The 26,441-nt window shown below is 40.2% G+C and overlaps 3 protein-coding genes across 3 annotated transcripts in view; 2 read left to right on the top strand and 1 right to left on the bottom strand.

Annotated features, from left to right (window-relative positions):
- The window catches only part of polg2 (polymerase (DNA directed), gamma 2, accessory subunit), a 10,174-nt gene extending 5,649 nt beyond the window's left edge, over positions 1-4,525 (top strand). The window contains exons 5-9 of the mRNA XM_025010990.2: positions 1,386-1,571; positions 3,288-3,425; positions 3,511-3,591; positions 4,123-4,223; positions 4,298-4,525. Coding sequence (XP_024866758.1) covers positions 1,386-1,571; positions 3,288-3,425; positions 3,511-3,591; positions 4,123-4,223; positions 4,298-4,463 — 672 coding nt within the window. The 3' untranslated portion in view covers positions 4,464-4,525. The remainder of the gene's footprint in view (positions 1-1,385; positions 1,572-3,287; positions 3,426-3,510; positions 3,592-4,122; positions 4,224-4,297) is intronic.
- A 682-nt stretch (positions 4,526-5,207) lies between these two features.
- Positions 5,208-9,004, bottom strand: LOC119616865 (THAP domain-containing protein 6-like). Its single transcript, XM_037974572.1, has 6 exons — positions 8,870-9,004; positions 7,952-8,156; positions 7,672-7,818; positions 7,322-7,529; positions 5,946-6,105; positions 5,208-5,705 (listed from the first exon to the last, which is right to left on the bottom strand). The coding sequence occupies exons 1-6, from the start codon at positions 8,941-8,943 to the stop codon at positions 5,696-5,698; spliced, it is 804 nt and encodes a 267-aa protein (XP_037830500.1). The 5' UTR covers positions 8,944-9,004; the 3' UTR covers positions 5,208-5,695.
- Positions 9,005-9,164: 160 nt separating this feature from the next.
- On the top strand, positions 9,165-20,460 carry srp68 (signal recognition particle 68). Its single transcript, XM_017437768.3, has 16 exons — positions 9,165-9,252; positions 9,633-9,699; positions 10,297-10,410; positions 11,694-11,889; positions 11,974-12,056; positions 12,194-12,303; positions 12,419-12,498; positions 12,654-12,794; positions 15,854-15,952; positions 16,051-16,115; positions 16,334-16,487; positions 17,400-17,494; positions 17,673-17,802; positions 17,897-17,972; positions 18,081-18,133; positions 18,391-20,460. The coding sequence occupies exons 1-16, from the start codon at positions 9,165-9,167 to the stop codon at positions 18,616-18,618; spliced, it is 1,779 nt and encodes a 592-aa protein (XP_017293257.1). The 3' UTR covers positions 18,619-20,460.
- Positions 20,461-26,441: the final 5,981 nt, after the last annotated feature.

Here is a 26,441-nt window from a genome sequence, read left to right as displayed (position 1 = left end):
CATGAAGAGGTGATTTAACCACTGAATCAGGTGTGTTGGAGCAGAGAAACAAGGAAAACATGCAGGATAGTGGCCCTCGAGGACCAGGATTGGAGACCCCTGATCTAAATGATCTAGAGGGCACATAAGGCTGCAGAAGATCAGACAAATATCCAGGTGCCTGCCCATTTAGGGCCTTATAAGTCAACAATAAAACTTTAAAATCAATTCTAAAACAAACGGGGAGCCAGTGAAGAGAAGCAAACACTGGTGAGATATGTTCACGCTTTTTTGTTTGTGTTAAGAGACGAGCTGCAGCGTTCTGAACCAGCTGCAGTCGTGAGAGGCAGAAGTGACCCTTGGACAGTTTCCATCCGTCCCTTAAATAAAAACAAAATCATTTCAAAAAATTTGATGAAAATCAGCAGTTTTTGATGAAACGTTAGGCGTCTGAAAGTCTAAATTAAACATCTTGAATGTACATGTCTAAAATCCTTGGACTACAATAGGTAAAATCTTTTCCTTTGCCTGATTAGTTGTTGTTTGTGGGTCCAGAACTGAAACTCAAATTGAACATAAATTCTTCAAACTCCCAAAAATAGACATCTTTTTGCTTATTTTAGTTCCAGGTTACAGAGAGAGAGTATCAGGGAGACATTATTTTGACCAAACATGCTAACTGTGCCACAACACGTTCAAAAAGAAAATGGAAGAAAAAGCCTGGAAATGTCTTTCTGATTATTTACCTGGAAGAATATTAATTGACAATTCAATATGCAGCCTTTTGATTGCTTTTAGTAAATCTGTACGACCCTCTGAAAACAAAATTTTTCATGCTTCATGCAGACGAGACTGAATTCACTGTGTGAGCCCCAACTTACCACCAGTAGAGGCAACTTTTCTGGTATCTGACCATGTATCTGCAGATCTTTAACCATATGTTCCAAAAGCAACTTTCCTGTCATAATGTCGCCCAGCACTAAAACGTGCAAAAGTTTTACTTTACTATAAGTTTACAATGATAAAAGCATCACTGTATGAACCTTCACAGGGAGGTTACAGGTGTCCACAGAAAGTTTACAACATCAGAGTCTGGAAGTTTGGACTTTTACTATATGAACCCTGCAAAGCACATCTGGTGCTACTGAAACAAATTAGAAAAGAAAAAGTTAAAAATCAGTAACCTCAAAATATTTGAAATTTGAAAATTTTCTTTTTTGTTTCTGTACTTTAACGAAGACAGCTCTTTATGACAGTGGTCGTTTATGCCAGACAGTCAGAAACGGCTGAAAAAAATACGATCAGACACTTCCATATTATTGTGACAGGATGTGCTGTAGATTGAAAGGTTGAGGATCTGACCAATAACGTACCATCCCTCTTTATGTGGTCTTTTCCTTGCCTAGTTTGCCTTGTCTCCGTCTGACTTCAGCAGCAGTGAGGTTCCAGAGAAGCAGCTGGACGAGGCAGCGTCTCGAGGGGTGAAGATCTTGTACAACTTTCCGTGGGGGCCTGAGTCTCTGGAGACGCTGTGGTGTCGTGGAGACGCAGAGCTGCTACACACACACGGAGGAGTCCGCTCCAAGCTGCAGGTCAGCCTGTGTCTGTGTTTACTTTGTGCTTTCTGACAAGCTTTTATTAGGATGCTCCTGTTGGCTGATTGAGCTGCTGTTACTGCAATGTACTGAATTCATATGAGCTGTGCCTTAGCAGAAAATGCTGGCTTTAAAAAAAAAAAAAGAAAACTCAGAGGAAGTGTTACTATTTCCTGATGGGGTCAAACCCCATTACTTTTGTTTTGTTATTAGTGGTCTGAGGTTCGTTCAGGCATTTCTGATGTTTGGTTTATTCATGTAGGATCTGATCTCTGCTGTTATTCTGACCCCTGTTTGTAGATTATTTTTATGTAAAACTAAACCCAAATAAGAGAAAGTTGGCACAGCATCAGAAACACTTCCCTAATTCCCTGACTTATTTATTTGCAGACTGTGTGCACCTACCATATTGTATGTTTAGTCTTACAGTCATGGGGAAAAGAAAGTACACCTGTCAATAGTAGAGTTTTACAGAAATACAGGATATAATGAAAATAATCTGGTGTTTATCAGGTTTTAAAAGTATTTAAATCTGACCTCAAGTGTACAAAAACACAGATGAAACCAGAATGGAAAAGAAGAGTGTGAAAACCTACATTCAGTCTCGTTGCTTTTTTGGGATGCTTTCAGACCGAAAAAGGCTGCACTTTGAAACCAATTCATTTCTGTTGCACGTTTCAAAACTTTTTTGCGTTTTGCTCATTGTGGTCAAAGTTCCATTTGGTTGAACTCTGAACATGAGGTACACCCTCGTAGCTAAAAGACTGATCAAACTGCTTCCTCCTGAGTCAAAAAACCGAAAGTAGCAGGTGACTGTGGAAGCAGAGCTGTTTCATCAGCCTGAATTCTCCACACCTCGCTGCTCTTTGGATCATTCTGTCCCATGTGTATACTCTCTCTCACACACACACACACACACACATAAACAATACTGCTGCACCTATTTATTTCTTCTCACGAGGAGGGACAGTGCAAGAGTTTTATTAAGTTTTTCATTTATTTTTAAGCCATACTGATACCATATTTTACCAGGCATCACTACACTCAAACCAGGATCTCTCTGCTTGTCTAAATTTTGTCCGCTCATAGCGCTAAAAACTCAATCTCTTGTAGAACACAGGCCTTACCGCTGGGTTCAGCAGCAAACTCAGAGCGATACCGCCTTTGGTCTGAAGGAAAAGTAGCAGCCAGGCGCTACTAGTCAGAAGTCCCTGATTACTTGATCATTATCAGGGTGACCACCTCTACAAAAGCAACGTCAAGGTGGAAAGACAACAGCAATGAACTTAGAGAAGCAGCTGTTGGTGCCAATCAATCTGGGAAGGGTTAAAGGCCTCCAAACATTTTTAGTGCATCATTCTACAGAGTTTACAAGTGAAAAATGTGGAGGACAGCTGCCAGTTTTCCCAGGATAGGACACCCTAGCAAACTCACCCCAAGGTCAGACCATGCAAAGCTCAGAGAAAAAACAAAAAAGCTGTAATGGCCTGTAATGCAGGGACAGATGTCTGTTTGTTTATGTATAAACAACTAAAATGACAGTAAACTAATTGTTGAAACTTCCTGTGTTTATACTCTTGACAAAAATAAATGTAGTATCTAGTAGTCCTTCCTTGTTCTGATTTAGAGTTGTCATCTAAGAAACACAGCTATTCATCGCTGATTTTCAGTGTAATCCATGTAAAATTTTCTGACTTGGCACTTGTGTTTCAGTGCCGAGACGGTCGGAAGTCAGTTCCTCACGTCATCTCTGTTGGTGGGAACATGGACCGGGGCATGATGGCCTTCTTGTCCAACTCGTTCCAGCAGCTGAAGAGAGAAGAAGGCAAAAAGAAGCTGCAGCAGAGAAAGGTCGATTGTCTGAAGCCTCCATTCTGACTCCTGCCGTTCAGACTCCTGTTAGTGACTCGGTTTTTGGTTCACTGTCGGATTCCAGGTTCTGAAGTTGCATCCGGTGTTGGCTCCGGTCAAAGTGGCTGTAGACATCGGGAGGGGAGCCACTGTGGAGCTGAGGCAGGTCAGAAAAACTGTTACTAATCGTACATATCACCGACAAACTGACCTGTCTGTTTATTCGATCAATTCTGAGTGAACATTTAATCCACAGTAAAACGAGAAAACATCTTTTAATAAATAGATCAATGTGAAAATATTGCACTCAGCTTGTTTATTGGATGTCAATTTGTCAAAATATAGTAATAATCTTGTGATATCAAATAATGTCACGCTCAGAGTATATGTTGTGAATGACTCTCAGCTACTACCAGATAAAGTTTTAGCTCTATATCTGTAAAACTGACTGAGTTATAGCTATTGTTGTTACATAAGGTGGATTATTTGTGGTGTTCATCTTGAATTAGTTTTACTCCAAAAGTTAATCAGTTGTAGACGTTCTTCCAATGATTACTTTCTAAAAGTTTTAATAAAGGCTATCCAGTGATACATGACATTTTGTTTACAGACAGACAAACAAACAGACACGGGCAAAAACATTGTCGCCTGCTTTGGCGGTGGGCAATAATATTGAGTATTTGAACATGTTTTGTAGGTCTGTGATGGTCTTCTGCAGGAGTTTCTAGAAGCTAAGATCTCTGCGTGGCCTGGATACCTTGAAACTCTGCCAACATCGATGGAGCAGCTGAATGCCAAGTAAGTACCTGTCGCTGTGTTCTGCAGGACTAAATAAACGTCCTCCCCTGAGGTTGTGTGTCATTTCGTTGCAGATACGACGAGATGGGAGTTCTCTTTACGGCGGTGGTCAGTGAGAACACACTGGAGAGCGGCCTGCTTCAAGTCCGCAGCAGAGACACAACCATCAGGGAGACCATGCACATCTCAGAGATCAAAAACTTTCTATCCAAATACATTTCTGCAGCCAACAACTTCTGAACATTTAGCATTTTCTTCAGTGTGGAGCTGCAATTCACACAAATAAATTTTTTTTCTTAACAGAGTTGTCATTTGTGGAACTTTGTCTTTATGTTGCTCAGATCAACTGTTGTAAGGCTGAAGATGACTCTTTAGGAATAAGATGTGCATACAGTCCATGTTTGGGGAATCTCACCTACCACACAGCCTCCTGTCAGTACATACACGGCAAAGAGTTGTCTGTCTTGTATTTCTTCCGCGTGTGATCAGGTTTGTCTGATTAGAGGCTGGCAAATGCTCACTTTTATTGAAAATATACAGAATTTCTCTTTAATATTGAAGTTGCTGGTTTGTTCTGTTTGCAGCACTTTTGATTTGTCACTTGTAAGAATTAAAAACTAGTTTAGACAATAACATTGCACTGGGTCAGGTGTAGATTTTTCTAAAGCGTTCACCCATTTTTATTCCTAATATAGTCCCCTGCTTTGTTTACCATCACCATTAGAGCTCATGTAGTCAGAACTGTGACCAATGACTTGTATAGACATAACTCGCCGCTTTAAAGGCTCGGGCCGAGGTGCAGCGAAAGCAGCGCCATCTTGCTACAGTATAAAGGCGCAGGGCTATATAAACAATGCTGAGGACTAATGAAATAAATTTTAGTGGGTAAGATGAGCCCAATAGTGCATGTACTTTAACATACAATGTCACAAATACTCAGTTATGGTAATTATAATAATAACAACCATAAATTTAACAGAAACGTAAATTCAGAACTATTTATTTACAATCACAACAGTAGTCATATCAGCACACAGAACAAATTGGATAAACGTATAATGTCTTACAGACTATACACCAGAAGAAAAAAATAAATAAAATTAGTAAGTGATCAAAAAAAAAAATTTTCATTAAAGAAAAAAAAATTAAAAGTCACAATCTTTTCAGAAATTAAAGCACGCACAGATATCAGGCAAATGCATTGGTGTATTTTAAGAACAATAAATGTAAACACCAAATTTAAAATTGCCTGATCATAATACATTGTCAGAATGCAATGTAGGTAACAATGTTTGACACAAACAGCATGTTTTGTTGATATCCACGTGCAGTATGTGTGGTCCAAGTTGTTGTCGTTAAACAGCGACTCTGCCGCCTCACGATGCCCCGCTTCAGACAACCTGAGGCAGTGTGTGCTGTCCATGATGGCCACATTTCTGCTTGCGCTGGGTGACTCTCTGCTGGGGTTGTAGTTAAATCCACCTGCACAATGACAGCATCGTTGCATTGATGAAACATTACATAAACATCAAGATTGCAGGATTTTACAATTTAAAAACCTGCAATGTTATTTAAATAACAGGAAAGAACTTTATATATGCTCTCAATCGCATGCAAGTGTCATTTAGTTTATATATCCACGAACCTTCAGAACTTTTTGATATTAGGTGGATATAAAGTGTGAAACAAAAAGGGGAATTCACAATAAAACAGATTACTGACCGACATAGTGTCTTTGGATGTGGCAAGGGAATCCTAAACTTTGCATTGCTTCTCAGGTACTCGTAAGCTTTTGGGCTGTAAAAGTGAAGTTGCAAAGCGAAGTCCCGTTGATCCTCGCTGTAGCACTGGGCAGGGTTGGCAAACAAGTCCAGCGGGATATCTGCCAAAAAGGGCAATTATTAGATTTGGAGTACAATAATTAAGACAGTTTGAAGTGACCATGTAGCCTATAACTTTAATGTGTTTTGTGTAATACATGTTTCAGTCCCTCCAGGATTTTGCGGGCATTTTTTGTGATTGTTGCGGCTAAAATGCCTGATTTTGCGGGATATTTTCTTAAAAGTTGCGATGAAAAGTTACGATTTTTTTTTTTAAACTAAAATCAATTAAAAAAAACATTTCTTTTAATATATATATCTCAAAAATACTTCCTAGTTTTGTAAGATAATTACCAACAAACATTGACATTATCAAAAGGTGCTTTATTTGAGAACTTTTATAGCTTATAAACTGACATTCATGACCATTTCTGGATTGTCCCTCATCTGCAGCTCTCCTCACATTTTGCAGACACAAAGTGTTTGTTGATGTGTTTATGTTCGATAATTACACTGCAGGACGTGCAAAACAGCTTCCCTCCACTCTCGTGCAGCTGGGGAGGAAACTGGTTTGCGACCGCAGTGAAGTTAGTTTTAGGTTGGATCTTCGCGCTCCGCGGAGTTAGTGGCGTCTAGCTCACGGCTGACCCGAAACAGGAACGCTAATGTCGTCCAGCCGTTCTCTGCCGGCCCCTTCTCTCACGCACGGTGGTTCACTTAGGAACGGCTGGCTGACATTAGCGTTCCTGTTTCAGGTCAGCCGCGAGCTAGACGCCGCTAACTCCGCAGAGCACGATTATCCAACATCCAACTTCAAACTAATTTCACTGCGGTGTTTTGTGCGGTCCTTTGCTGAAATCTTTGTGGGCAAATGTGAAGCATTAGCGCACATTCTCGCTTCGGTCGCTGCTCCTGCACGCTCCCGGCATTCTGATGTTAACAGGATGTGACGTCACATCTTTTCTTTGTGAGTTATTTTGTATTCAACACTACACAAACCCACAAAGAAGACACTGAACCGCAGAAACTGTGGCGAATCACTTTAGAAACAATAAACGTTGGGTTAAAGTTACGGGAAAGTTGCGGTGTTTTGGGCAAAGTTGCAAAAAGTTGGGATTTTGCAGGGTTTACTTGATTTTGCGTTAATAGTTGCGATCGCAACATCGCGAAATCCTGGAGGGTCTGATGTTTCATACAAGTTGTACACAGAGTACATAAACAATATAATGTGCGCTGACATAAGCCTCAATTTGCATGTTGTCACATTTAATGACAAACCTCCAAGTGAGTCCAGCTTTGCTTTCAACTCCTCAGTGATGAGATTCTGATCCCTCAAGTCATCTAGAAGACGTTTGCTGCTGGATTGGACTCTCTTTAAACGATCCCTGGTGTTCTTCAGTTCGATGTGCAGTTGCCGTCGTTTGAGGTTGGATTTTTCCAGTCGGCTTTTTAGCTCTTTGGCATCTGGCAGCTGATAAGCATGGTCCTATGAAATATAACAGTTTTACCTTCAAGGTCATCATAAATACTCAAGTTCAATCAAAAAATGTTTAAAAAAACCAAACAGCTGGGCTTCTAATCTGTCTATTCATTTGACAAGAAGACTACCAGAATTAAATTCAACTTACCAGCGCCACAGATGAGGTTGAAGTTGTCTTGTCCAGTGTCTGTTCAGTTTGTGTTGATGAAGGTGAGGATGATGATGATGGATCATCGTCTGCCGGCGGTCTGCCATCAGTGCTGTTCCGAGTAGTTCTCTTTGGTGGAGTTTTCCTCTATAACAAAAAAAGTAAGGTTTGGTCATTACGTGTTTCGCTACTGTGCCAGTACACTGAACAAACAGAAGTACGTTTTGCCAGGTTAGCACGTATGATTAGCAGATGGCCATTACTGCAGAAGTTCACTTACCCGAGAGCGTGAAGGAAACAGACGCACAGATGGTACAGTGTTCGGGCGCAGCCTTGTTGTCTGGCCTGTCCGGTCAAAATCTTCTGGTTTGAAGTGGTCAGAGCACAAGTAGTTCCCTACGCCTGGCTGCCACAGCACTCCTTTCTGCTTCTCCTGATTCAATGCCTCTGCCCACTGTGACCTCAGGTTGTCATCTTTTGGAAAGCTGCGAACGTCAAACATTGTTATTAATTGTGACGTTAGAAGACGTTTGTAGAATCTTTTATAAAATGTTGACATTTCCTTGCTTGTGGCACAGTGTTAATTATTCTTAAATGTTTAATTGCAGTGGAAGTTTTTTTTTGTTTGTTTGTTTTTTTAAAAGACAATGGTCTACTGCAGGGGTCTCCAATCCTGGTCCTGGAGGGCCACCATCCTGCATGTTTTCCTTGTTTCTCTGCTCCAACACACCTGATTTGAATCAATGGCTGATTAACAGGCTTCTGCAGAACATGAAGAGGTGATTTAACCTCTGAATCAGGTGTGTTGGAGCAGAGAAACAAGGAAAACATGCAGGATGGTGGCCCTCGAGGACCAGGATTGGAGACCCCTGATCTACTGTATAAATAACGTGAACTGAGCGCCATTTCTTTCAAACATCTTCTCTTGCCGATTCAACAGCTCGTGGTTTGAACCATGTTTTACCGATCAAGAAGTGGTTTCCACAAGCTTTTTAAGACGTTTTTAACTTTTCAGTTAATACCACACGTTTATGTTTAAACGCGAGAGCTTGACTTCACAGAAGCATAACACAGAAAGTTTTACATTAAAACGAGCGCTAGTAACGTCCAGTATTGATGCTCGTCTTCTGCAGTAAAGTTAGACTCAGGCACTAGTCTCCTTGTTAAGCAGCCATGTTATTAAAAGAAAAACACTTACCGATGAAATGTAACGCCGTCCGGACATTTTCCGTGAAGATTTGTGCACGAAAATGCAGCACAATAAGAAGGCATTCCTGTATTGCTGAGGGCAAAAGCGGAACTGAATTACTAGCGTAAGATGGCGGCGGTTTTAGCGCATCAAAAGTCACGTGATGTCATGTCTAATGGCTCTCCGAAACGAATTTACTTCTAGGAAGTCTCGCGAGATTTGGGTTTTGTCCCTCTGTTCTGATTGGTCAGCTGACTGAGCATGTGTGCGCGTGGTGCCGCTGCTTAGCTGTTAGCTTGTAGAGATGGCCGCAGACAAGCAAAACGAAGTCAAAGTTTCCCCTACGGAAGAAAATAAGGAAAATGTTCCAGACGGGGGACTTAGTCTGGAAAGTATCCTTAAGTGTACATTATGTCGGGGTCAGAGATTGTTATTTTTCTTTTAGAAGTTTTAGTTTAGAAGCTCCCGTTAGCCCGAGGATAATGTTAGCTTCTTTAGGCTACGTGTCATATTGAAGCAGGCTATACTGGGGAAAAAGGAAATAATAATTTTTATGTCGATATTACAGAACTAACAACGGTTATTCTCTTAGGCAGGAGGCAATTTCCTGTTGAGCATATAGTCTTTTAAAAGCGTCGGGTGCTAATTTTACGTTTGTATGCAGACTTCATTAAATCAAATATGCCATTCATTCGCCTGAATATAGATGACTCTTGGTCCCTATGGTGTGTGTGTGTGTGTGTATGCTGGTGTTTTAACTTTAACACTGCAGTCCTACAAATCATCAAGGAATCCCAGCAGCAGCATGGCCTGAGACACGGAGATTACCAAAGATACAGGTGAGTACTTTTATTTACAGTAAATGTAAACATGTTGACATATGCTATTTTATTACTATGATTTATTTTATTTGAATACTTGCATTTAGCTCTGTCAGTAACATTATTTTCCCCAAATCCATGTGTAAACTATGATATCAAGTACATTTATAGCTAGAGTAACTTGTCATTTGGCACACAAACCATAGCTGGAAATACCCAGAGTTTGTCTATTCAGGCACACTTTTATGTTGTAATGCAAGAATATATATATATATATATATTCAACCTTGAGAAACCTAAAACACGTTAAATTTTCATATTGACATAATTAAAATACACATTTTTAATTGGGTGCAACAGAGGTGTCTAATCCCAGTTGTAAATGTGTCGTTGAGAAATGTTGAGAAATATTCAGTGTCTTCATCTGCACATTATGAAAACTGGTGGGGAAATTTCTGATAGTTGTGTGAATAATGAAGTTTGGTGTGAAAGTAAACTTAAAAGAAAACCACAAACATTGTGTCTACCTGCTCAAATATCTTCAAAATGGTACGGTTTTACACAGTATAATTTTTTTTTTCTAATTAAAAACAAAATGTGTGTTTTATTCTGCAGGGGCTACTGCTCCCGTAGGCTGCGTCGCCTACGCAAGACTCTTGGCTTCAAGATGGGGAACCGGCATAAATTTGTTGGAAAGAAAGTCACTGTGGAAATGCTTTCTGACAGCAGGTTGGTGATGAACGGTCTTATATGGACATTTATTCATTGTTGATCTGATGACGCTCCATAGGTCTCAGTTAGTGTGTTAATTTTTAAAACTCATGACAGATCAGTTAGGAAAAGGCTGAACATCTATGGCTTGTTTTGGAAGAGTTGCCAGGAGAAAACTTCTTCTTTTTAAGAAGAACCTGGTCTCATGGCTCGGGCTTACGAAGTTGCACCAGAGCAAATCTCTGAAGACCTCTTTTGGACAGATGAGACCAAAGTGGGGCTGTTTGGCCATAATACACAATAACACATTTTGTTGAAAAGAAAATGCACAAGCACAAACACCAACCATCAGCATAGCGGCAGAGGGATGATGATTTGGGCTCGTTTTGAAGCCACAGGACCTGGGCTCGTAGCAGACATTAAGTTGATCATGAACTCTATAGACCAAAGGATTCTGGAGTCAAATGTGAGGACATCCGTCTGACAGCTGAAGCTTGACCCAAATTGAGTCATGATGCAACAGAACAATGATCCCAAACACAGCAGCTAATCTACAACAGAACGGGTCAAAAAGAAAAGAGTGAAGGGTTTTGGAACGGTCCAGTCAAAGTCCAGACCCCAACCTGACCGAGATGCTGCAGTGGGACCTTAAGAGGACTGTGTGTGTCCACAAGAGTCAACACGGTAAAGCAATGTTTTAAAGAAGAATTGGTTCATTTTTACAACTATGTGAGAGACTGATAAGATAATACAGAAGACAATTAGTTATATCTGCTAAGGGTGAGTTTATAAGCTATTGAATCAAAGGATTGACAACTGTTTTTACAAACTACGTTTAAGTTTGACTAACACTGACAGTGTCATTTTTTTATGCTGTTTTCAGACTTTGATTTTTTTTTTAAAATTATTATTTATATATATATTTTTTTTATTTTTTTTTTCACCTTTACCTTGAGGGTACCAGTTTGTTACAGATATATTACACATACACTTAAAATGTAATAAAATACTAAACCATGGAAACTGAATCTTTGTAGAAATATAATTACAGACAATAATTTTTGACTTTGTCATTTCTGAAGAAAGTTCAGAAGTTGTTTATTTCACTTTTTCTTTGCATTTTATTTGTCATGAAAGTCAAATTGTGATAAATGATTTTTTCCTCCAGGAAACCCTGAAGTTTACAGCACAGTCTTACATAAAAAAACAAACATTTCAAATGTTCAGTTGTTGAATATGTCCATTTAAACATGGTGGCAATCAACCAGTGCCAGTGTTAACCCCCCTTCCCTTCACCCCAGGTACCTCTTACTGGTTTTGATGGAAGCAGAGCGTGCCTGGAGCTACGCCATGCAGCTGAAACAAGAGGCCAACACAGAGCCAAGGAAGCGGTTCCACCTCCTCGCTCGATTACGCAAAGCTGCCAAGCACAGCGAGAAGCTGGAGAAGCTCTGCGAGAGCCCCCACGTCGACGCTAAGACTAAGCTAGAGGCTCAGGTGCGCTGCAGAGATTCAGCTGCACACATTTACATTAAAATGTAAGCGTGGTCCTAACTGGAATAACTGGTGTTTTTATCCCAGGCCTACATGGCGTACCTGACTGGGATGGTGGACTTTGAGCTGCAGGAGTGGAAACTTGCCATGGAGGCCTTCAACAAGTGCAAGTGCGTCTTATCAGGACCTGACTGCTGTTTTCTCATGCAGTGGCAAAAGAGTGGATGACTATTCAGTCACCACTTTTTCTTGTTCAGATTTTTATGAACACTGACTAACACTGACTCTTTATTTTTTTTTTTTTTAGGACCATTTATGAGAAACTGGCCAGTGCGTTCACCGAGGACCTGGCTGTTCTTTATCGTCAGCGTGTGGACGAGATATCACCCAACATCCGCTACTGTGCTTACAACATCGGTGAGTCTCAGTAGTCCTCCTGGTTGCTCTCCGGAGACGACATTCAGTTTTGGTGCTAATGTTCTGTCCCCTCTGCAACCCACATTTTTTATTGTGTTTTGCATTAAAACTACAGGTGACCAGAATGCCATCAATGACTTGATGCAGATGAGGCTGACTGGGGGAGGAGGAGGCATGATGGCTGAGAAACTAGAGGTAAACCCACAGGAGTTTCAAGTGTTAATATTATTGTGTTATTCAGTTATGTCTTTGGAGAGAAGTGTGAAAATCACCCCTTCTGCACACATTATGCTTACTGCTGATAAGAATATCATGATGTGTTTTAAAACGTTTTATTTTTCCCGACGCAGGCCCTGATCACTCAGGCCCGAACGAAGCAGGCAGCCACCATGAGCGAGGTGGAGTGGCGAGGGCGAACAGTTCCTGTGAAGATCGACAAGGCTCGCGTTTTCCTGTTGGGTCTGGCAGACAACGAGGCGGCCATCGCTCAGGTCAGCGTCTCCTGCTTCTGTGGTTCTTAAAGACACAAGCTGAAGGGTTTAGTGTTAATGAGGAACTCTGCATGGTATGTTTCAGAGTTAGCAATCCCTGATTTAATGTTCCTAAACCTGAACGATAGGTTTTCAGTCAGCATCCCTCCATATCCTTATGTTTGCTTTTAAAACCTTTATCATTTATGTTAATGAAAGGCTTTTTACAAATTTGGACCATAATAACAAAACCAGCTTACTGTGGGATTTTGATTTCCTTTTTGCTGTAATAAAACCATCTCCTTTGAGAGAAGTTGAGTTTATAAAACAAAATGAAATCTGACAAATGGGAAGAGTTAAGTTTTACAAATCCATTTAAAGATCCTCAAAAAAGTTCAGAAATAAGCAGGGGTCTCAGGACTTTTGATCGTGTTAATTAAAAAATGCTTTCAAAATAGTAGACTCTCTGTCTCTGTTATTCTACAAATGTACTTTAAAAAAAATAAAATTCCACCTATTTATTTTTTTTGCTAGCGTATTAAAACCTGCATGTGTTTGTAATTGAGATACTGGCTTAAACAATGTGTTCATCAAATTTTTGAAGCAGCTGTATTTGTTTAGTTTTCTTGTGAAAATAGTTATTGTCTTATGGTTGATCCAAACTCAGATGATCATTAGAGACACTAATCTGACATTTTGGTTGTGTTGTGAGGCAGGATATGGCACACTGGCTACTCTTAAATGTTGTCCAACACCTAAATGTGTCAGTTGTAGGAATGTACTTGTTTAGTTTGTCAAAATTCCCCCCCAAAATAATCAAAATTGGGATTGTGGCCTAAAATATCTCAACAACTATCAGTTTGTGGTTAAACTAAATTTTCAAAATGCCTGATCACAGCTGTCTAACCCTTGCTGCCAGTCCAGCATTAGTTCATGCAGTTCCTGCAGATCATCAGTACGGGGCGCTCTCCACTTCAGAGTATCACTTGTCCCATCTGTGTCACTCTTGTTTTGCGCCTCACCGTTCAGTACTCTCTGCAGACACACCTGTCACACCCTCAGCCACTCAGCTCCGTGGCATGCACCATCTCTCATCACACAACTGCATTCTGTGCATTTTAACCCACACATGCAGGCAGGACTCCACCCAGCTGCTGCTCTCTGTGGACACATTAGTTTCTACACACCTTTCATTTTCTATTGGAGCTTTCTGGGGCTCAGTTGTAGCATTGTAGGTCATCGATAAGCTAAAAGTGGCTGCTATAGAACGCGAGCAGAAACATTTTCATGACCACAATAATCCTTTTTTTTTATTCTGGTATTTCTACATTAAAACTGATTTAAATAAAGCGCTTTAGGCCTTCTGGCGTGTTGCAGCTGATCCTTATCTCCTGCCCTGTGGGTTCCTTAAGGTCCTGGGTTGAGCCCAGACATCAGCCCCAGTTAAAGCGCCCGTTCCACTCCTGATCAGATCCTCTGCGCAGCGAAGGATGCTCAGCAGGTTGAACTGGTCGTGCTGGGCCTTGACAGGGTGTTGGTGACAGTTTTAAGCACAAAGTAACATCACTCTTCAGGGTGGGTTAGAAAAGTTTCTGTGAGTCATCTGTTACAACTAGAAAGTTAGTGTTAACATTCATCCACGTTGTTTGCTTTGTAGGATGAAAAATAATATATAAGTCAAGTCAAATTTATTTATATAGCACTTTTCAGCAACAAGGCGATATAAAGTGCTTTACAACATGTGAACACACAAAAATAAAGAGTCATAAAACACACACAACAATATCTAGCTTGGATAATCTAAATGAAATCATAAAACTTAACATATCTTAAACATGAGAAACTAAACCTAAATCACACACAACAATATAAAGTTAAAGGACATTTCTGACCAGTTGTCACTGTCCTACCTGTAATAGATGGCTCTTTGAACAACCTCAGATTGGAGGAATCGTTCTGATGGGATCGGCGAGTTAACAGCTCGTCCAGAGTGGACTGCCGTCGCCCTAAATCAACTTTAATCTGCAACATTTCAGAGCGGTTCATTCATTACTATTATTTACTTTGAAATCTGTGATTATTTGCAGAAACAGCAGCAGCAGCAAGCCATAGCTCTTCCTGTGCAGTGTGGAGCACCTAATAATAAATTAATGATTAAACATTTTTTATTAGTAACTTTCAGACACTCAAGGTCATTTAACAAAATAAAGCATAAAGTAGAATAATAAAATCAATGAGCACAAACAGGTCCAGAAACTAATTTTTTTGTCATATTAAAGATATAATAAAAAGGTCTAGGGCAGTGTTGGCTAGAAAAAAATGTTTACATGAATGTCTATAAAAATCCAAAGGTTGAAGCTGAATAAAGAAGATTAAATGCATTTTAAAAGTTGGTCCGCTCAGACGAGGCATTTTTTGCTCGTCAGTACGGTAAAACGTTTTTATTCCTATGAATGACAAGGTGATTTATTTTTATTTTTAATTTTTTGTTACAATGCATAGTCTTAGAATTATTATTATTATTATTATTATTATTATTATTATTATTATTATTATTATTATTATTATTATTATTATTATTATTATTATTATTTTACCATGATGGTGTTGTCTCATCGAACAGTGGTTATTTTGAACATCATTGCTCCTGCACATGTTTAAGAACATCTTAGTCTCAGAAACCTTTTGGGCTTGCTGAGGTGAAGAACAATCCTGTCTTTCACAAAGATCTGGACCCTGAGACTCCGGTGCACCTAATTACTGCTGAGTTAAGTGCAGGAATGCACAAGCAGCCTGCCAGGCACCATACCTGCATGCCTCCGACACTTTGACACACTCACATTCCTGCTTTACTGATGCTTTTTGTAGCCATCTCTACATACCTGAAATGCTGGTTTGAAGATCTCTGCTCATTGATACAAAACTTTAGATTTCAAAGAAAGAAAACATGAAAATGTCTTAGTGATTTAATACATACGTTGTTTCATTAAATTTCATCCAGGTACATATTTTTAAAAAAGCAAACAATTTTTCTGCTTTTATATCAAGTTTCGATGTAAACTAGTGTTTGTGTTGTGCAGGCAGCTAATGAGGAGACCAAAGAGCATCTGTACGAGACTCTGCTGGCTGAGTGCAGAGACACCATCCAGGCTGTGAGAGAGGAACTCAAAAATGAGGCGGTAAGACACCCACGATGTTTAGCTCAGGGAGGGGTTGTGATCTGAAACATTATTAAAGAAGTGTGAAAGAGTTGTAAAACGTTCGCTTGTGTTTGCAGAAGCAGCGAGAGCGGAGCTCTGATAACGACAGTGGGAAGGTGTCCAACCTTCAGTACCTGCACAGGTAAGAAGTGCTTCTGTCAGGATGTTCAACAACTTACTGAAACCAAAGTCGAATTAATTAATTTTATCTGCTTAAACTGACAGTTATTGGTCTAATAATCCTTTATGATCTGTTGTTGTGGTCTGAGCTCAGCCCAGCAACACAAAGAGAGAATATGCAAGGTTTGTCTTTTTTCTTTTTTCATGTTTCTCCTGATCTGTGCTGCTCTTCTGTCTCAGTTACCTGACCTACATCAAGCTGTGCACGCTGGTGAAGAGAAACGAAAGCATGGCTCACACTCTGCAGGCCAAACTGAAGGAGACCGAGGCCGACGAGAACAAGAGGGGGCCCCGTCCGCAAGATCTCATTCGGCTCTACGACATCATCCTGCAGGTACACATCTGGGTAGTTAATACAGTTATAATCTGTAAGTTCAGTCTTTTTTTTTTTTTTTTTAAATAACTTTCCTCTCAAAAGTATTACTGTCAAAACATTTTTGAAAATGTCACCCACCACCTTTTATGCCAGAGTTTTAAACTAATCATCTTGCGTTAAAAAATGATAGTTATATCTCCTTCAGTCAGAACTTGAAAGAACGTTATGTGCGATGTCACACAACTAAGGTAGTATCTCACTGAGCTGTGACTGCTGGAGGCTAGTAAGTGACTCAATAATGAAAAAAAAACGTAAAAATCTGTGTTCTAGGTTCACATTATTTTGTTGTCCCCCTCTGTCCACATCGTACCCACCTGTCCCCACGTTTGTTTTGATCTGCTGGAGTACACTTTAGAAATGAAGATGGCCAGATTTGAACCAGTTTTTCAAGAACTAATTATCATCAGCAGGGTTTTCAGTCCTAAACATGTTTTCTGTCAGAGCAGAGCTCCTACGCAGGAGTCAGAAAACAGCTCTAACGCTCTTAAAATGGCTTCTAGATGCCCACAGAATTCAAGCGACAAGACTGCACGCCTCTGTAACTCGCACAAGGACATTGAGAACCCTGTGATTGCTGCAAGACATCCAGGAGACTCCCTCATGAATGCTCTTCACCAACTAGTCACCAATGTCATTATAGTCTGTCCAGTGGTTCATGAGATATTTTGCTAACATGCAGACATGGGCAAAACTCTTATCGTCTGCTTTTTGGCAGTGGGAGATTGAAAAACTTGTTCATGATCAGCTGTTTTTAACTCTGTGAACAAATATTTACCGCTTGTTGTGAACAGATTTTGACCTCACCGTGTTCGATTTTTCTACCAGTTTCTCCTTTTGCTCACATGTTTTTCTCCTCCTCCACCTCCTCAGAGTCTGGCGGAGCTCTCCACCCTGCAGGGGCTCGAGGATGACCACACCTTCCAGAAGGAGGTGTCCCTCAAGACTCTGGTCTACAGGGCCTACAGGTCAGCCTTGCCACGTTTTGCATTCATTCACCTTTAGTTATCAGTAAATCGTCTCTAGGAAACAGACACTCTTCCATTCTTTTACATGCTTAAACTTGTATAATAAAACTCTTTCTGGTTTGTTTGCTACCTACCGTTCCTGTGAATGAGTATCAATGTATTGCTCTTCTCTTGTCAGGTGTTTCTTTATAGCTCAGTCTTATGTTCTGGTGAAGAAGTGGAGTGAGGCCCTGGTGTTGTACGAGAGGGTGCTGAAATATGCTAAGGAGGTCCAGTCTAAAGCAAAGAATCTTAACAACAGCCTCAAGGTCACTACAAACATGAGCACACAAGCAAACAGTTCTACTATGTTGCTCCTAGTTTAAAAACATGATGGCTGATGTTCACGCCGACTTTGTGCAGGATCTCCCTGATGTCCAGGAGCTCATTGCTGAGGTCAACGCTGAGAAATACTCCCTTCAAGCTGCTGCCATTTTAGGTGAGAACGCCCATGTCGTCTTTCCAGCTGTGTGTCTTTCTTGTCCGGGGATGTTTTTCTGTTCTGCTCGACTGTGTGTCCAATCCTGAAGAAATGTGTTTGTTTCAGACACTGATGAGCCTCCTGAAGTTTCCTCTCAGCAGCTGGTGAAAGACAACACGGTAAGAGGACAAAACCGAGGGACACGCCCAGAGCATGAACACTGCAGCGCTTCTTTGGCTCTAAAAGATTCTGCACAGATTAGATCAACCAGGTTTTATCTGCAGAAACATTAGTCATAGGGATGTTGGCACTTAGAAGATGCAAGAAAACAGAAACCCTCTTCAGAATGGTTGAAATGTCCCTTAATGGGACTGTGATTCTTAACTTTGGTCATTAATTCAACTTGATTTTTGTCCAACATCACTTTGCCCCCCAGCCTCTGTGTGACCACCTGGACACCTTCCGTCTGGACACCACCCTCGTCGGCAAGCACCCCAATCTGGTCCAGTTCCCCCCCGACTTCCAGCCGATCCCTTGCAAGCCTCTGTTCTTTGACCTCGCCCTGAACCATGCCACCTTCCCACCGCTGGACGACAAGGTGGAGCAGAAGGGCAAGGGCGGCCTGACCGGCTACATCAAGGGCATCTTCGGCTTCGGCAGCTAAGCCGAAGACGGGTCGCTCGAGAGCAACAAAGGACCCGAGTTTCTCCGAACCAACCAGACTCGGTTCATTTGTCAACTGGAATCACATCAGTTCCATTTTAAAGTTTATCATTGGTAGTGCCTGATTGCAAAATTGGAGGATTCTGCAGGTGTGAGTAAGTCAGAGTAAATCTGATCTTCAAGGAAAGATTGTAGAGAAGAAATCAAATCATTTTTAAGTAGCAATATGATTCAGCTTCATGTGATGATTCCGTCAGAACAAGTAAACTTCATCAGTGTGGGATTCTTAGGTCCTCTCTTTGTTCCTGCTATGTAAGCATCTTCATTTAGATCAGTCTTTACTTTTCTCCAAATATCAGCATTTTTTAAGCCTGAAAAGTAGAGTCGACTCAGAGCAACAGCATGAAGAATTCAGGCCACTCAGAGGAAGAAGAAAAAAATGGAAGAGGAAGTTTTCTTAGTTTTTAGTTTTGAAAATAAAGTGAAAATGTTATTGACAGAAAAAAAGTGAAGATGTTTTTTCTGGAAATGAAAACAAAGTAAAGCCCACTGTGCTTGTGAACCCCTCTGCATTTGTGGGAATAATAAACCCCAGACTGGTTCAACTAAAACATTATTTTGTCCTTAACCCAGTAAAAATGCATCCATACCCCTCAGATGCAGTAATAACAGATGAAATAAATAAGTCGGGTTCAGGAACACAGCAGTGTCCACTTCCTCTGGTTTAGTCTAGAAAGATGAGGGATTTTTTTTTCTCCTCAACATTCAAACTTTTTCTGTCAATGTTTCCACTTTAACCTTGACATTTACACGTCAATCTCAAAACTAAAAAAAACAAACAAAAAACTTCCCAATAATGTTTTATTGTAATTTCATTATCTGCTGTAATCTTTAACTTTGACCCAGTTCTGCATCAGTATAATTCAGAACTGAGCATCAATATTTCACCCCCTCCTTCAGGCGGGGGTGAATAAGGTGTTGTTGAAAACTGAAGAAAGATTCTAAGACTTTTTTTTTTTTTTAATTATCTTGTTTCTAACTTTTTGCCACACATGGATCACTTCAGCCTGGCTCAGATTAAAGCCAGACGAAACGATGAAACTTTGTGACAAAACAAAGTTTCACTTTCTCTCCTAAAACAGAAAAGTTAATTCAGTTCTGTGTTTTTCGGCTCTTTGTTGGATTGTTTTGCGAGGTTAATAAGTTTTAGTTAGAAATCTGTAATTTCCTGCCATATTTCTCTGCTAGAGCACATTTAGATGCCATTGTCCTGTCAGACAGGGTTCGTCGTGCTGAAAGAACTCGAGGCTCTCTCCGACCCCTCACGGTCGTCATATCTTCAGAGCTGAAGCTCCCGTTTGGGTTTTAGCTGCAGAAATCAGCAGCAGACGTTGAACCCTCGAGGTTTGAGAAGCTTTTCATTCATCGCACTGCCACACCTGTTGGTCCACTCTGAGAAAGTTTCTTTTTTGTTGTTTTTTTTTTTTTAGCAAATGAAACATCTGTAGAAACAATCTTTTGTCACCTTTTGTTACAGTTGTGTTGTTTCCATACCATCACTGCTCGTTTCTTCTCATTACCGATGGACCAGATTTGCCTGTGAACGCAGGTGAAACTCAAGCATTTAACTGTTTGCAGACCTCTTACTTTTTCTGTCTTGCTTTTTCTTTTTAATGCCTGTTGTCTCTTAAAGAATCAAGATGGATGCCCCTCTCTTAGCCTGAAACAGTGTTAGTCAGCATCAGTGATTGTTTGGGGGGGGGGGCACTCTCTGGAAATAAAGATGAGAGTGTGTGATGTTCATTTAGTCTCAGGCTTGTGATTAAAATATATTTGCACCAAACTGTTTTCCTGTCCTGCTTCATTCACCTTTTTTTCCTACGTAATTGTGACTATGTGTCTGGTATTTATAGATGGATTAATAGTACAGTTTCTCAGGTTGTAGGAAGCTTGTTTCCTTTAGAGGTAGGTGTGTGTGTGTGTGTGTCCCTGTTTGGGTGTGTTAATGGGAGTGCGTAGGATACCTGAGCAGGGCGTGAGTGTGTTTAGGTTTACTTTTTGTACTTGCATTTTTAAGTGTTACACAAGTCTGTTCACTTTAACTTCCCGTGGCAATTGTTTTATCCGTATCAGCATCAGGTTCGTCACATCTCCGGTGATACCTGCGATGACTGTCCAGAAACACACCCCTGGTTCTGAATGGACCCAAGATATTGTGCTGTAATTAGATAATTGCCACTCATTATTGCTAAGGAACGCTTCAGGTTTTCTTATTCACATGCTGGGCCTCAATCATAGGAGGAGAAAGCTGTAATCTCAGTGTCTCTTCTGTATTTTGACACATTTCTTTTTTTAAAATATCTTTAACATAAATTGTCCACGGCTGAACCTGCTTGAGACTCTGTTGGGAACATGTCAGCCATGCTGCACGCTTTGAGGTGAACAAGACGGGCACACCTTTTAGTACTGCATATTTAGTTTTCTCTTTGTTGAACTGGAGTTTGAACACATGCTGACACAGATGAAGTTTATGAATCATTGGGTTTTTTACATTCATTGCAATTGAATTACAAGTAAAAGTCAATGCGGTCTGAATAAATTACACTCGGGCAATTTTTATAAATGTTTAATCAGAAAAAAACTCTGAAAGCTAAAAAAAGGTTACAAGTTTATTAGGATTTAAAAGGTTCAGTCTCAATCAGGAGCTGCTGATCAAATGTATTGAAGAACTGATCATCATCCATGTGACGAATTATAAAAACAGGAGTTTTGTTAGTTTGCTGTTCTGGAGCAAGCAGGTGTGTGTTAACACAACGCCAAGGCGGAAAGACATCAGCAATGACCTTAGAGGAGCAGCTGTTGCTGTTCATTAATCTGGGAAAGGTTTAAAGCTAAACTGAAAAGTGTTTTGAAGCAAACACGAGTTGAAAGAAAAGCATAATATAGGTGACTTATAAGATTTTCAAAAAAAACTAATTCTACTTAAAAAAAAAAAAAATACTGAACACAGTATGAAACCACTTGGGTGTTTTGGCTTTTTCCGTGACCTCCCTGATGTGTGACGTCGACAGAGCTGCTGAGGTTCTGCAATTTATTAATGAGTGGATGAATACTGGTACAATATAGTTCAGTTTGTTGGAATTAATTGTTGGAACCGGCCAGAAAATACCACTGGAGTTTCATTTTTTGGTTTCCTGAAAGATAAAAACCTTCCTCAGATTTGGATCCATAAGCTCCGATGTGGGAAGTATTATCAGAACTTGGGTTGGACCACTTCAAAGAGGAGAACCGCTTCAACCTTCGTTACTGTGGTGGACTGGCTTCACACCAAAAAAATATGTTAAAAGAAAGGCAAATGTGGAGGATGACATCTCCACAGAGAAGGAGATGAGCAACAGGAAGTTTTACGTCATTAAAAGGTCTGAGCTGCTTACAGGCCGACAGCCTGAGATCAGTTTGTGATTCAGAGCAGTTTGTTGTTGGTGAAAAAATATAAACAATCCATGAGTGATTAAACAAATGTCAAAGTCTGAAACTGCTATTGATTAATTTACTCTGGTGTGAGAGTTCATAAACACTACTCTGAAGAGCGCTCATGTTGTTTACAAGTTAGCATCCAGTCAGCATTGAGTTATCATCGGGTTAGCTTTGAGTTAGCAACATTAGCTCTCGCCTGCTACTTTATGTTGATTTGTATTGTCGTGTGCTGATGTCATGACAACAGTCTGGGGGTAATCGGTTCTCACTGTTCCACATTCCCAACTTGGTCATTATGCGAGTTATTTTGTCGGCCATGACAGTCCTGGTGATCATCAGAATCCGAATCTGAAGAGTTTTCATCTGATTCCGGAGATCCAGCCCTCAGTTCAGGTTCATACTGATTTAGCTGTATATCCATTACTTCCGCAAAGTCTTCCGGCATTTCTTCATGTTCAAAAAAGGCTTCTTCCTTCATTTCTACTAGTAAACAACCAGACAGTAGCAGCATTCTTGGCCGGCTTGGGCACAGCGCACGTCATGAACCCAGGACAGAACTCTGCCCCACAAATCAACCACTTCAGAAATTATTGATGTGAACGCTAAAAACTGTTTATTTAAATCTTAAGTTAGAAAAATGGGTCAGTGAAATGTTGTGTGAATGTGTTTGACTAAATAACATTCATGAAATGTCAATTTTTTGCGATTTGATTTCAGTTTAGCTTTAAAGTCATTTCCAAACTATTTAAAGTCCATCATCGTACAGACAGAAAGACTATTCACAAATAGAAAATATTTAATCCAGTTGCCTATCTTCCAAGAAGTGGACTTCAAGAATTTTCACCCCAAGGTCAGACTGTGAAATGCTCATAAAAATGAGCTCCATCTCAGACTCTAGGGACCCCAGTTAAAGGTTAAAGGTCAGACAGGACAGTTAGAAAAATACTAAACAAGAACGTCTTGTTTGAAAGGGTTGCAGCAGGAGGCCTCTTCTTTCCAAAAAGAACATGGCCGTACGACTTTTGTCCAAATGAACCACAAGACCTCTGGAAAAGGTGAGACCAAAGTAGAGATGTACGTAATGACTCGGTGGAATCTGTTCTGTGGTTTTGTCCACTTTAGGTCAGATTAGAACCAGATTTCATGTTTTTCCTGATACGCAGAACCCTGGAATGAAACAAAGCTGGACTTTCCCATGACTGTGGAGCCACCTTTAACTGTATCCACCAGCTGTGTCTGTGAGACTTGTGGACCCAATCCTCCATGCAGAACCCTTTTAGTTCCCTTTGAATGAAGCTGGTCTCTTCAGATTGAGCCAAAGCTTCTCTGGCAGGTTGAGGTCAAAACCTTAACTGAGCCATCCCTCAACATGGGTTGTTTCTTGTTGATTTGTTTGTGAGCTCATTGTCTTGTTGTTTCACCCAGCCTGTCCTACAGCTTCAGGTCATGGATCAATGCCCCGATATAATTCCTAGAATTTTTCTTGATACAGTTTTCAGGTCAGTCATCTGTAGTAAAGTATGCAGCTTCACAAAGTTGCATTTTACCTTTTTTACACACCATATGTTGTTGTTGTTTTTTTATATTGGGGACAGGTGAGGCCCACAGGCAGGCCAGTCCTGCACTTTACATTGTCCTGTTGAAAAATGCATGGATGTCCCTAGAGAAGATGTGGTCTTGATAGCAGCATATGTGGCTCCAAAGCCTCTGCTGGGCTTTTCTGCATTAATGCTGCCTTTACAGAAGTGGGAAAAGAGCTTTACCAAGACCCCTGACACAAGCTCATACCATCAAGGAGACTTTTGGACCTGATGATCTTTGTCCTCTTTTGTCTGGAGTCAGTCCACATTTCCACTGAGTGACAGCCCATCCCAGACTCCTCTGAGCCAAGAGAAGTGGCCTCTGGACAAGCTGGCTTCTTTATTGCTCAGACATTTGTGAAAGTAACTCTATTGTCGAACTTCACACGTTTCCTTAAGTGATTTCTTGTCTATATGGTTCTATGATGGTGGTTCTTAATGCAGCGCAATCTGAGGAGGTGAAGATAAAGCTGGTTAAAGTTTAGGCTCTAAAACTCCAAATTATTGGTGTGGTTTAAAGTGATTCTGCACTGTAAAGAGATAAATATGCAAACCCCTTTTAGTCTCTCTGAGCATTGATTTGAAACATTTTATTGATAGTTATCACACATTTCAGGCTTTTCTACCAAATCATGATTGAAATTAAAGACCTGGCATTCGTTGAAGGAATGCATATTGCCCACTGCCTTTCATGACAGAGTTTTAAAACTAAGAACATCTTATGATAAGAAGGGAAGGAATAATAGCTTTTTCAGTCAAAACTTATTAAATATTGTTGTGCAGGACCTCATGTAATATTGTGAGATTTTACAAGATCTCTTAGTGATAAGAGCATGTCTTGAGGACGGCTCTCAAATACTACCACGCCAAATTTTAGCTCAATATCTGTTAAATTGGCTGAGTTGTAGCCACTTTTGCATTTGCTAAGATCCCTTTGCTGTGATGGCCATCTTGAACTGAACTGACTCCACAAGTTAATCAGTTCTAGATGTACAATTACTTTCTGAGAGTTTCATCAGTATCAGTTTGGTGGTACAAAACACACAGACAAAACATTATCGCTCCTCCTTTGCTGAGCTGTACTAAAGGCACTAAGAACAGATTTATAGAAAGACAACCCAACAATTGTATCTATACATACACTTTAATAACGTTTGTTTTCCTAACTCTCCCTTGGCCTTCGGATCAAATGGACCCGAAGTTATAAGCACTTTTCTTCCTCTCTTCCGTTACGAGGGCTTCAGGAGAGTTAAAAATAATGGGAATGGGGAAATTCAGATGTCACAGCAGCAACAAGACAATGTGCAGAAAAAATTAACAAAAAAAAAGACAAAAAGAATTCCCAGGCTATATATTTACAGAAAGTTGTGTGCATATGTGTTGCACAATGTGACATTATGATGGATTTGACTATTGTCCATGAAAGAAAAGAAGATGAGATTAGTTATTACAGTGATACAGTCTGCTGGCTGTGGGCAAGAACGACCTTGGGTAGGCTTCCAGCACCTGCGATGTGAACGTCTTGTGCTGAAGGAGCCGCTCAGGGACATCACCATGTTGGACAAGGGGTGGGAGGAATCGGCCATGATGGATTAGCCAGCATCCTTCTGTCCACCACCTCTTCGATGGACTTCAGTAAGCAGCCCAGACTGCTTTAAACCAGCATTTTTTAAAAATCTTACAGCTGAGTGGGAAAACAAACAGCCACGTTTAAAACTGAAATCATTCGATGCTGAAAAAGGATATGAAGTCACAGCCGTTTTGGTCAAACCTTGTAAATGACCTTATGTGTGATGTCATGCGATATTGTGAGACCTCGAGAGAGGTGTTAGTGCTCAGAGTATATCACTGGGGTGACTATCAGCAACTACCACACCAAATTGTACTTAATATCTGTCAAACTGACTGCGTTAGAGCGATTTTTGTGTTGGCTAATGTCTCTTAGCTGTGGTGGCCATCTTGTATTGGGCTAAATCTAAATGTTAATTAGCTGTAGATGTAAAGTGAGGGATTACTTTCTGAAAGTTTCCTTAAAATCCATTCAGTGGTTTAAGAAATATTTTGCTAACAGACAGTGTTGAATAACAGCTAATGCGAAAGTTGAAATCAACGATGCTGCACGATGTGTAGCACTAAGAGAATGCAGTAGGCACGACTCTCAGCTGCTATCACTTCAAATTTTACTTCAATATGTGTAAAAATACACTGTTATATAGCCACTTCTTGTTTGTTTGTTAAGGTCACAGAATTGTTGTGGTCTTCCTAAACTAAATTCACTCCAAAACCAGGTGAAGTGAAATGAAGTGAAGTGAAGTGAGATTTTTTTATGTAGCACTTTTCAGCAACAAGGCGATCCAAAGCGCTTTACAACAGAAACAAAAACAGAATCCAATGCAGCAGGTACCTAATGAAACACAAAAAAAGAAAAACACATCAATCATGTATAATCTAAATGAAATATAGGATAATCTAAATAAAACTAGAAACTAGAAAATAAAGGAATCTAAGTAGGGTATAATTGTTTTAACATTCAATGTTTTGTATGAGCAAGACTGAAATGAGAAGAAGAGAACAGATGATTTAAATAAAGTACTGCTGTGATCCATTCCTGTTGGAGGTCAGAACTCAGATCTGGGAGTGACGGTAGACCCAGTTGCAAGTCAAACTCAGAAGTTATGGGATCAGGATGACTAATAGTGCCAATACAATATATTGTAGAGCAATACATTTCTATACATTCTGTGTATTCAAAATCTGTTCACTAATA

Source organism: Kryptolebias marmoratus, linkage group LG3, assembly GCF_001649575.2.
Source record: "Kryptolebias marmoratus isolate JLee-2015 linkage group LG3, ASM164957v2, whole genome shotgun sequence".
Taxonomy (NCBI): Eukaryota; Metazoa; Chordata; class Actinopteri; order Cyprinodontiformes; family Rivulidae; genus Kryptolebias; species Kryptolebias marmoratus.
Note: the sequence above shows the minus strand (reverse complement) of the source record. Positions and strands in the feature narration are given on the sequence as shown.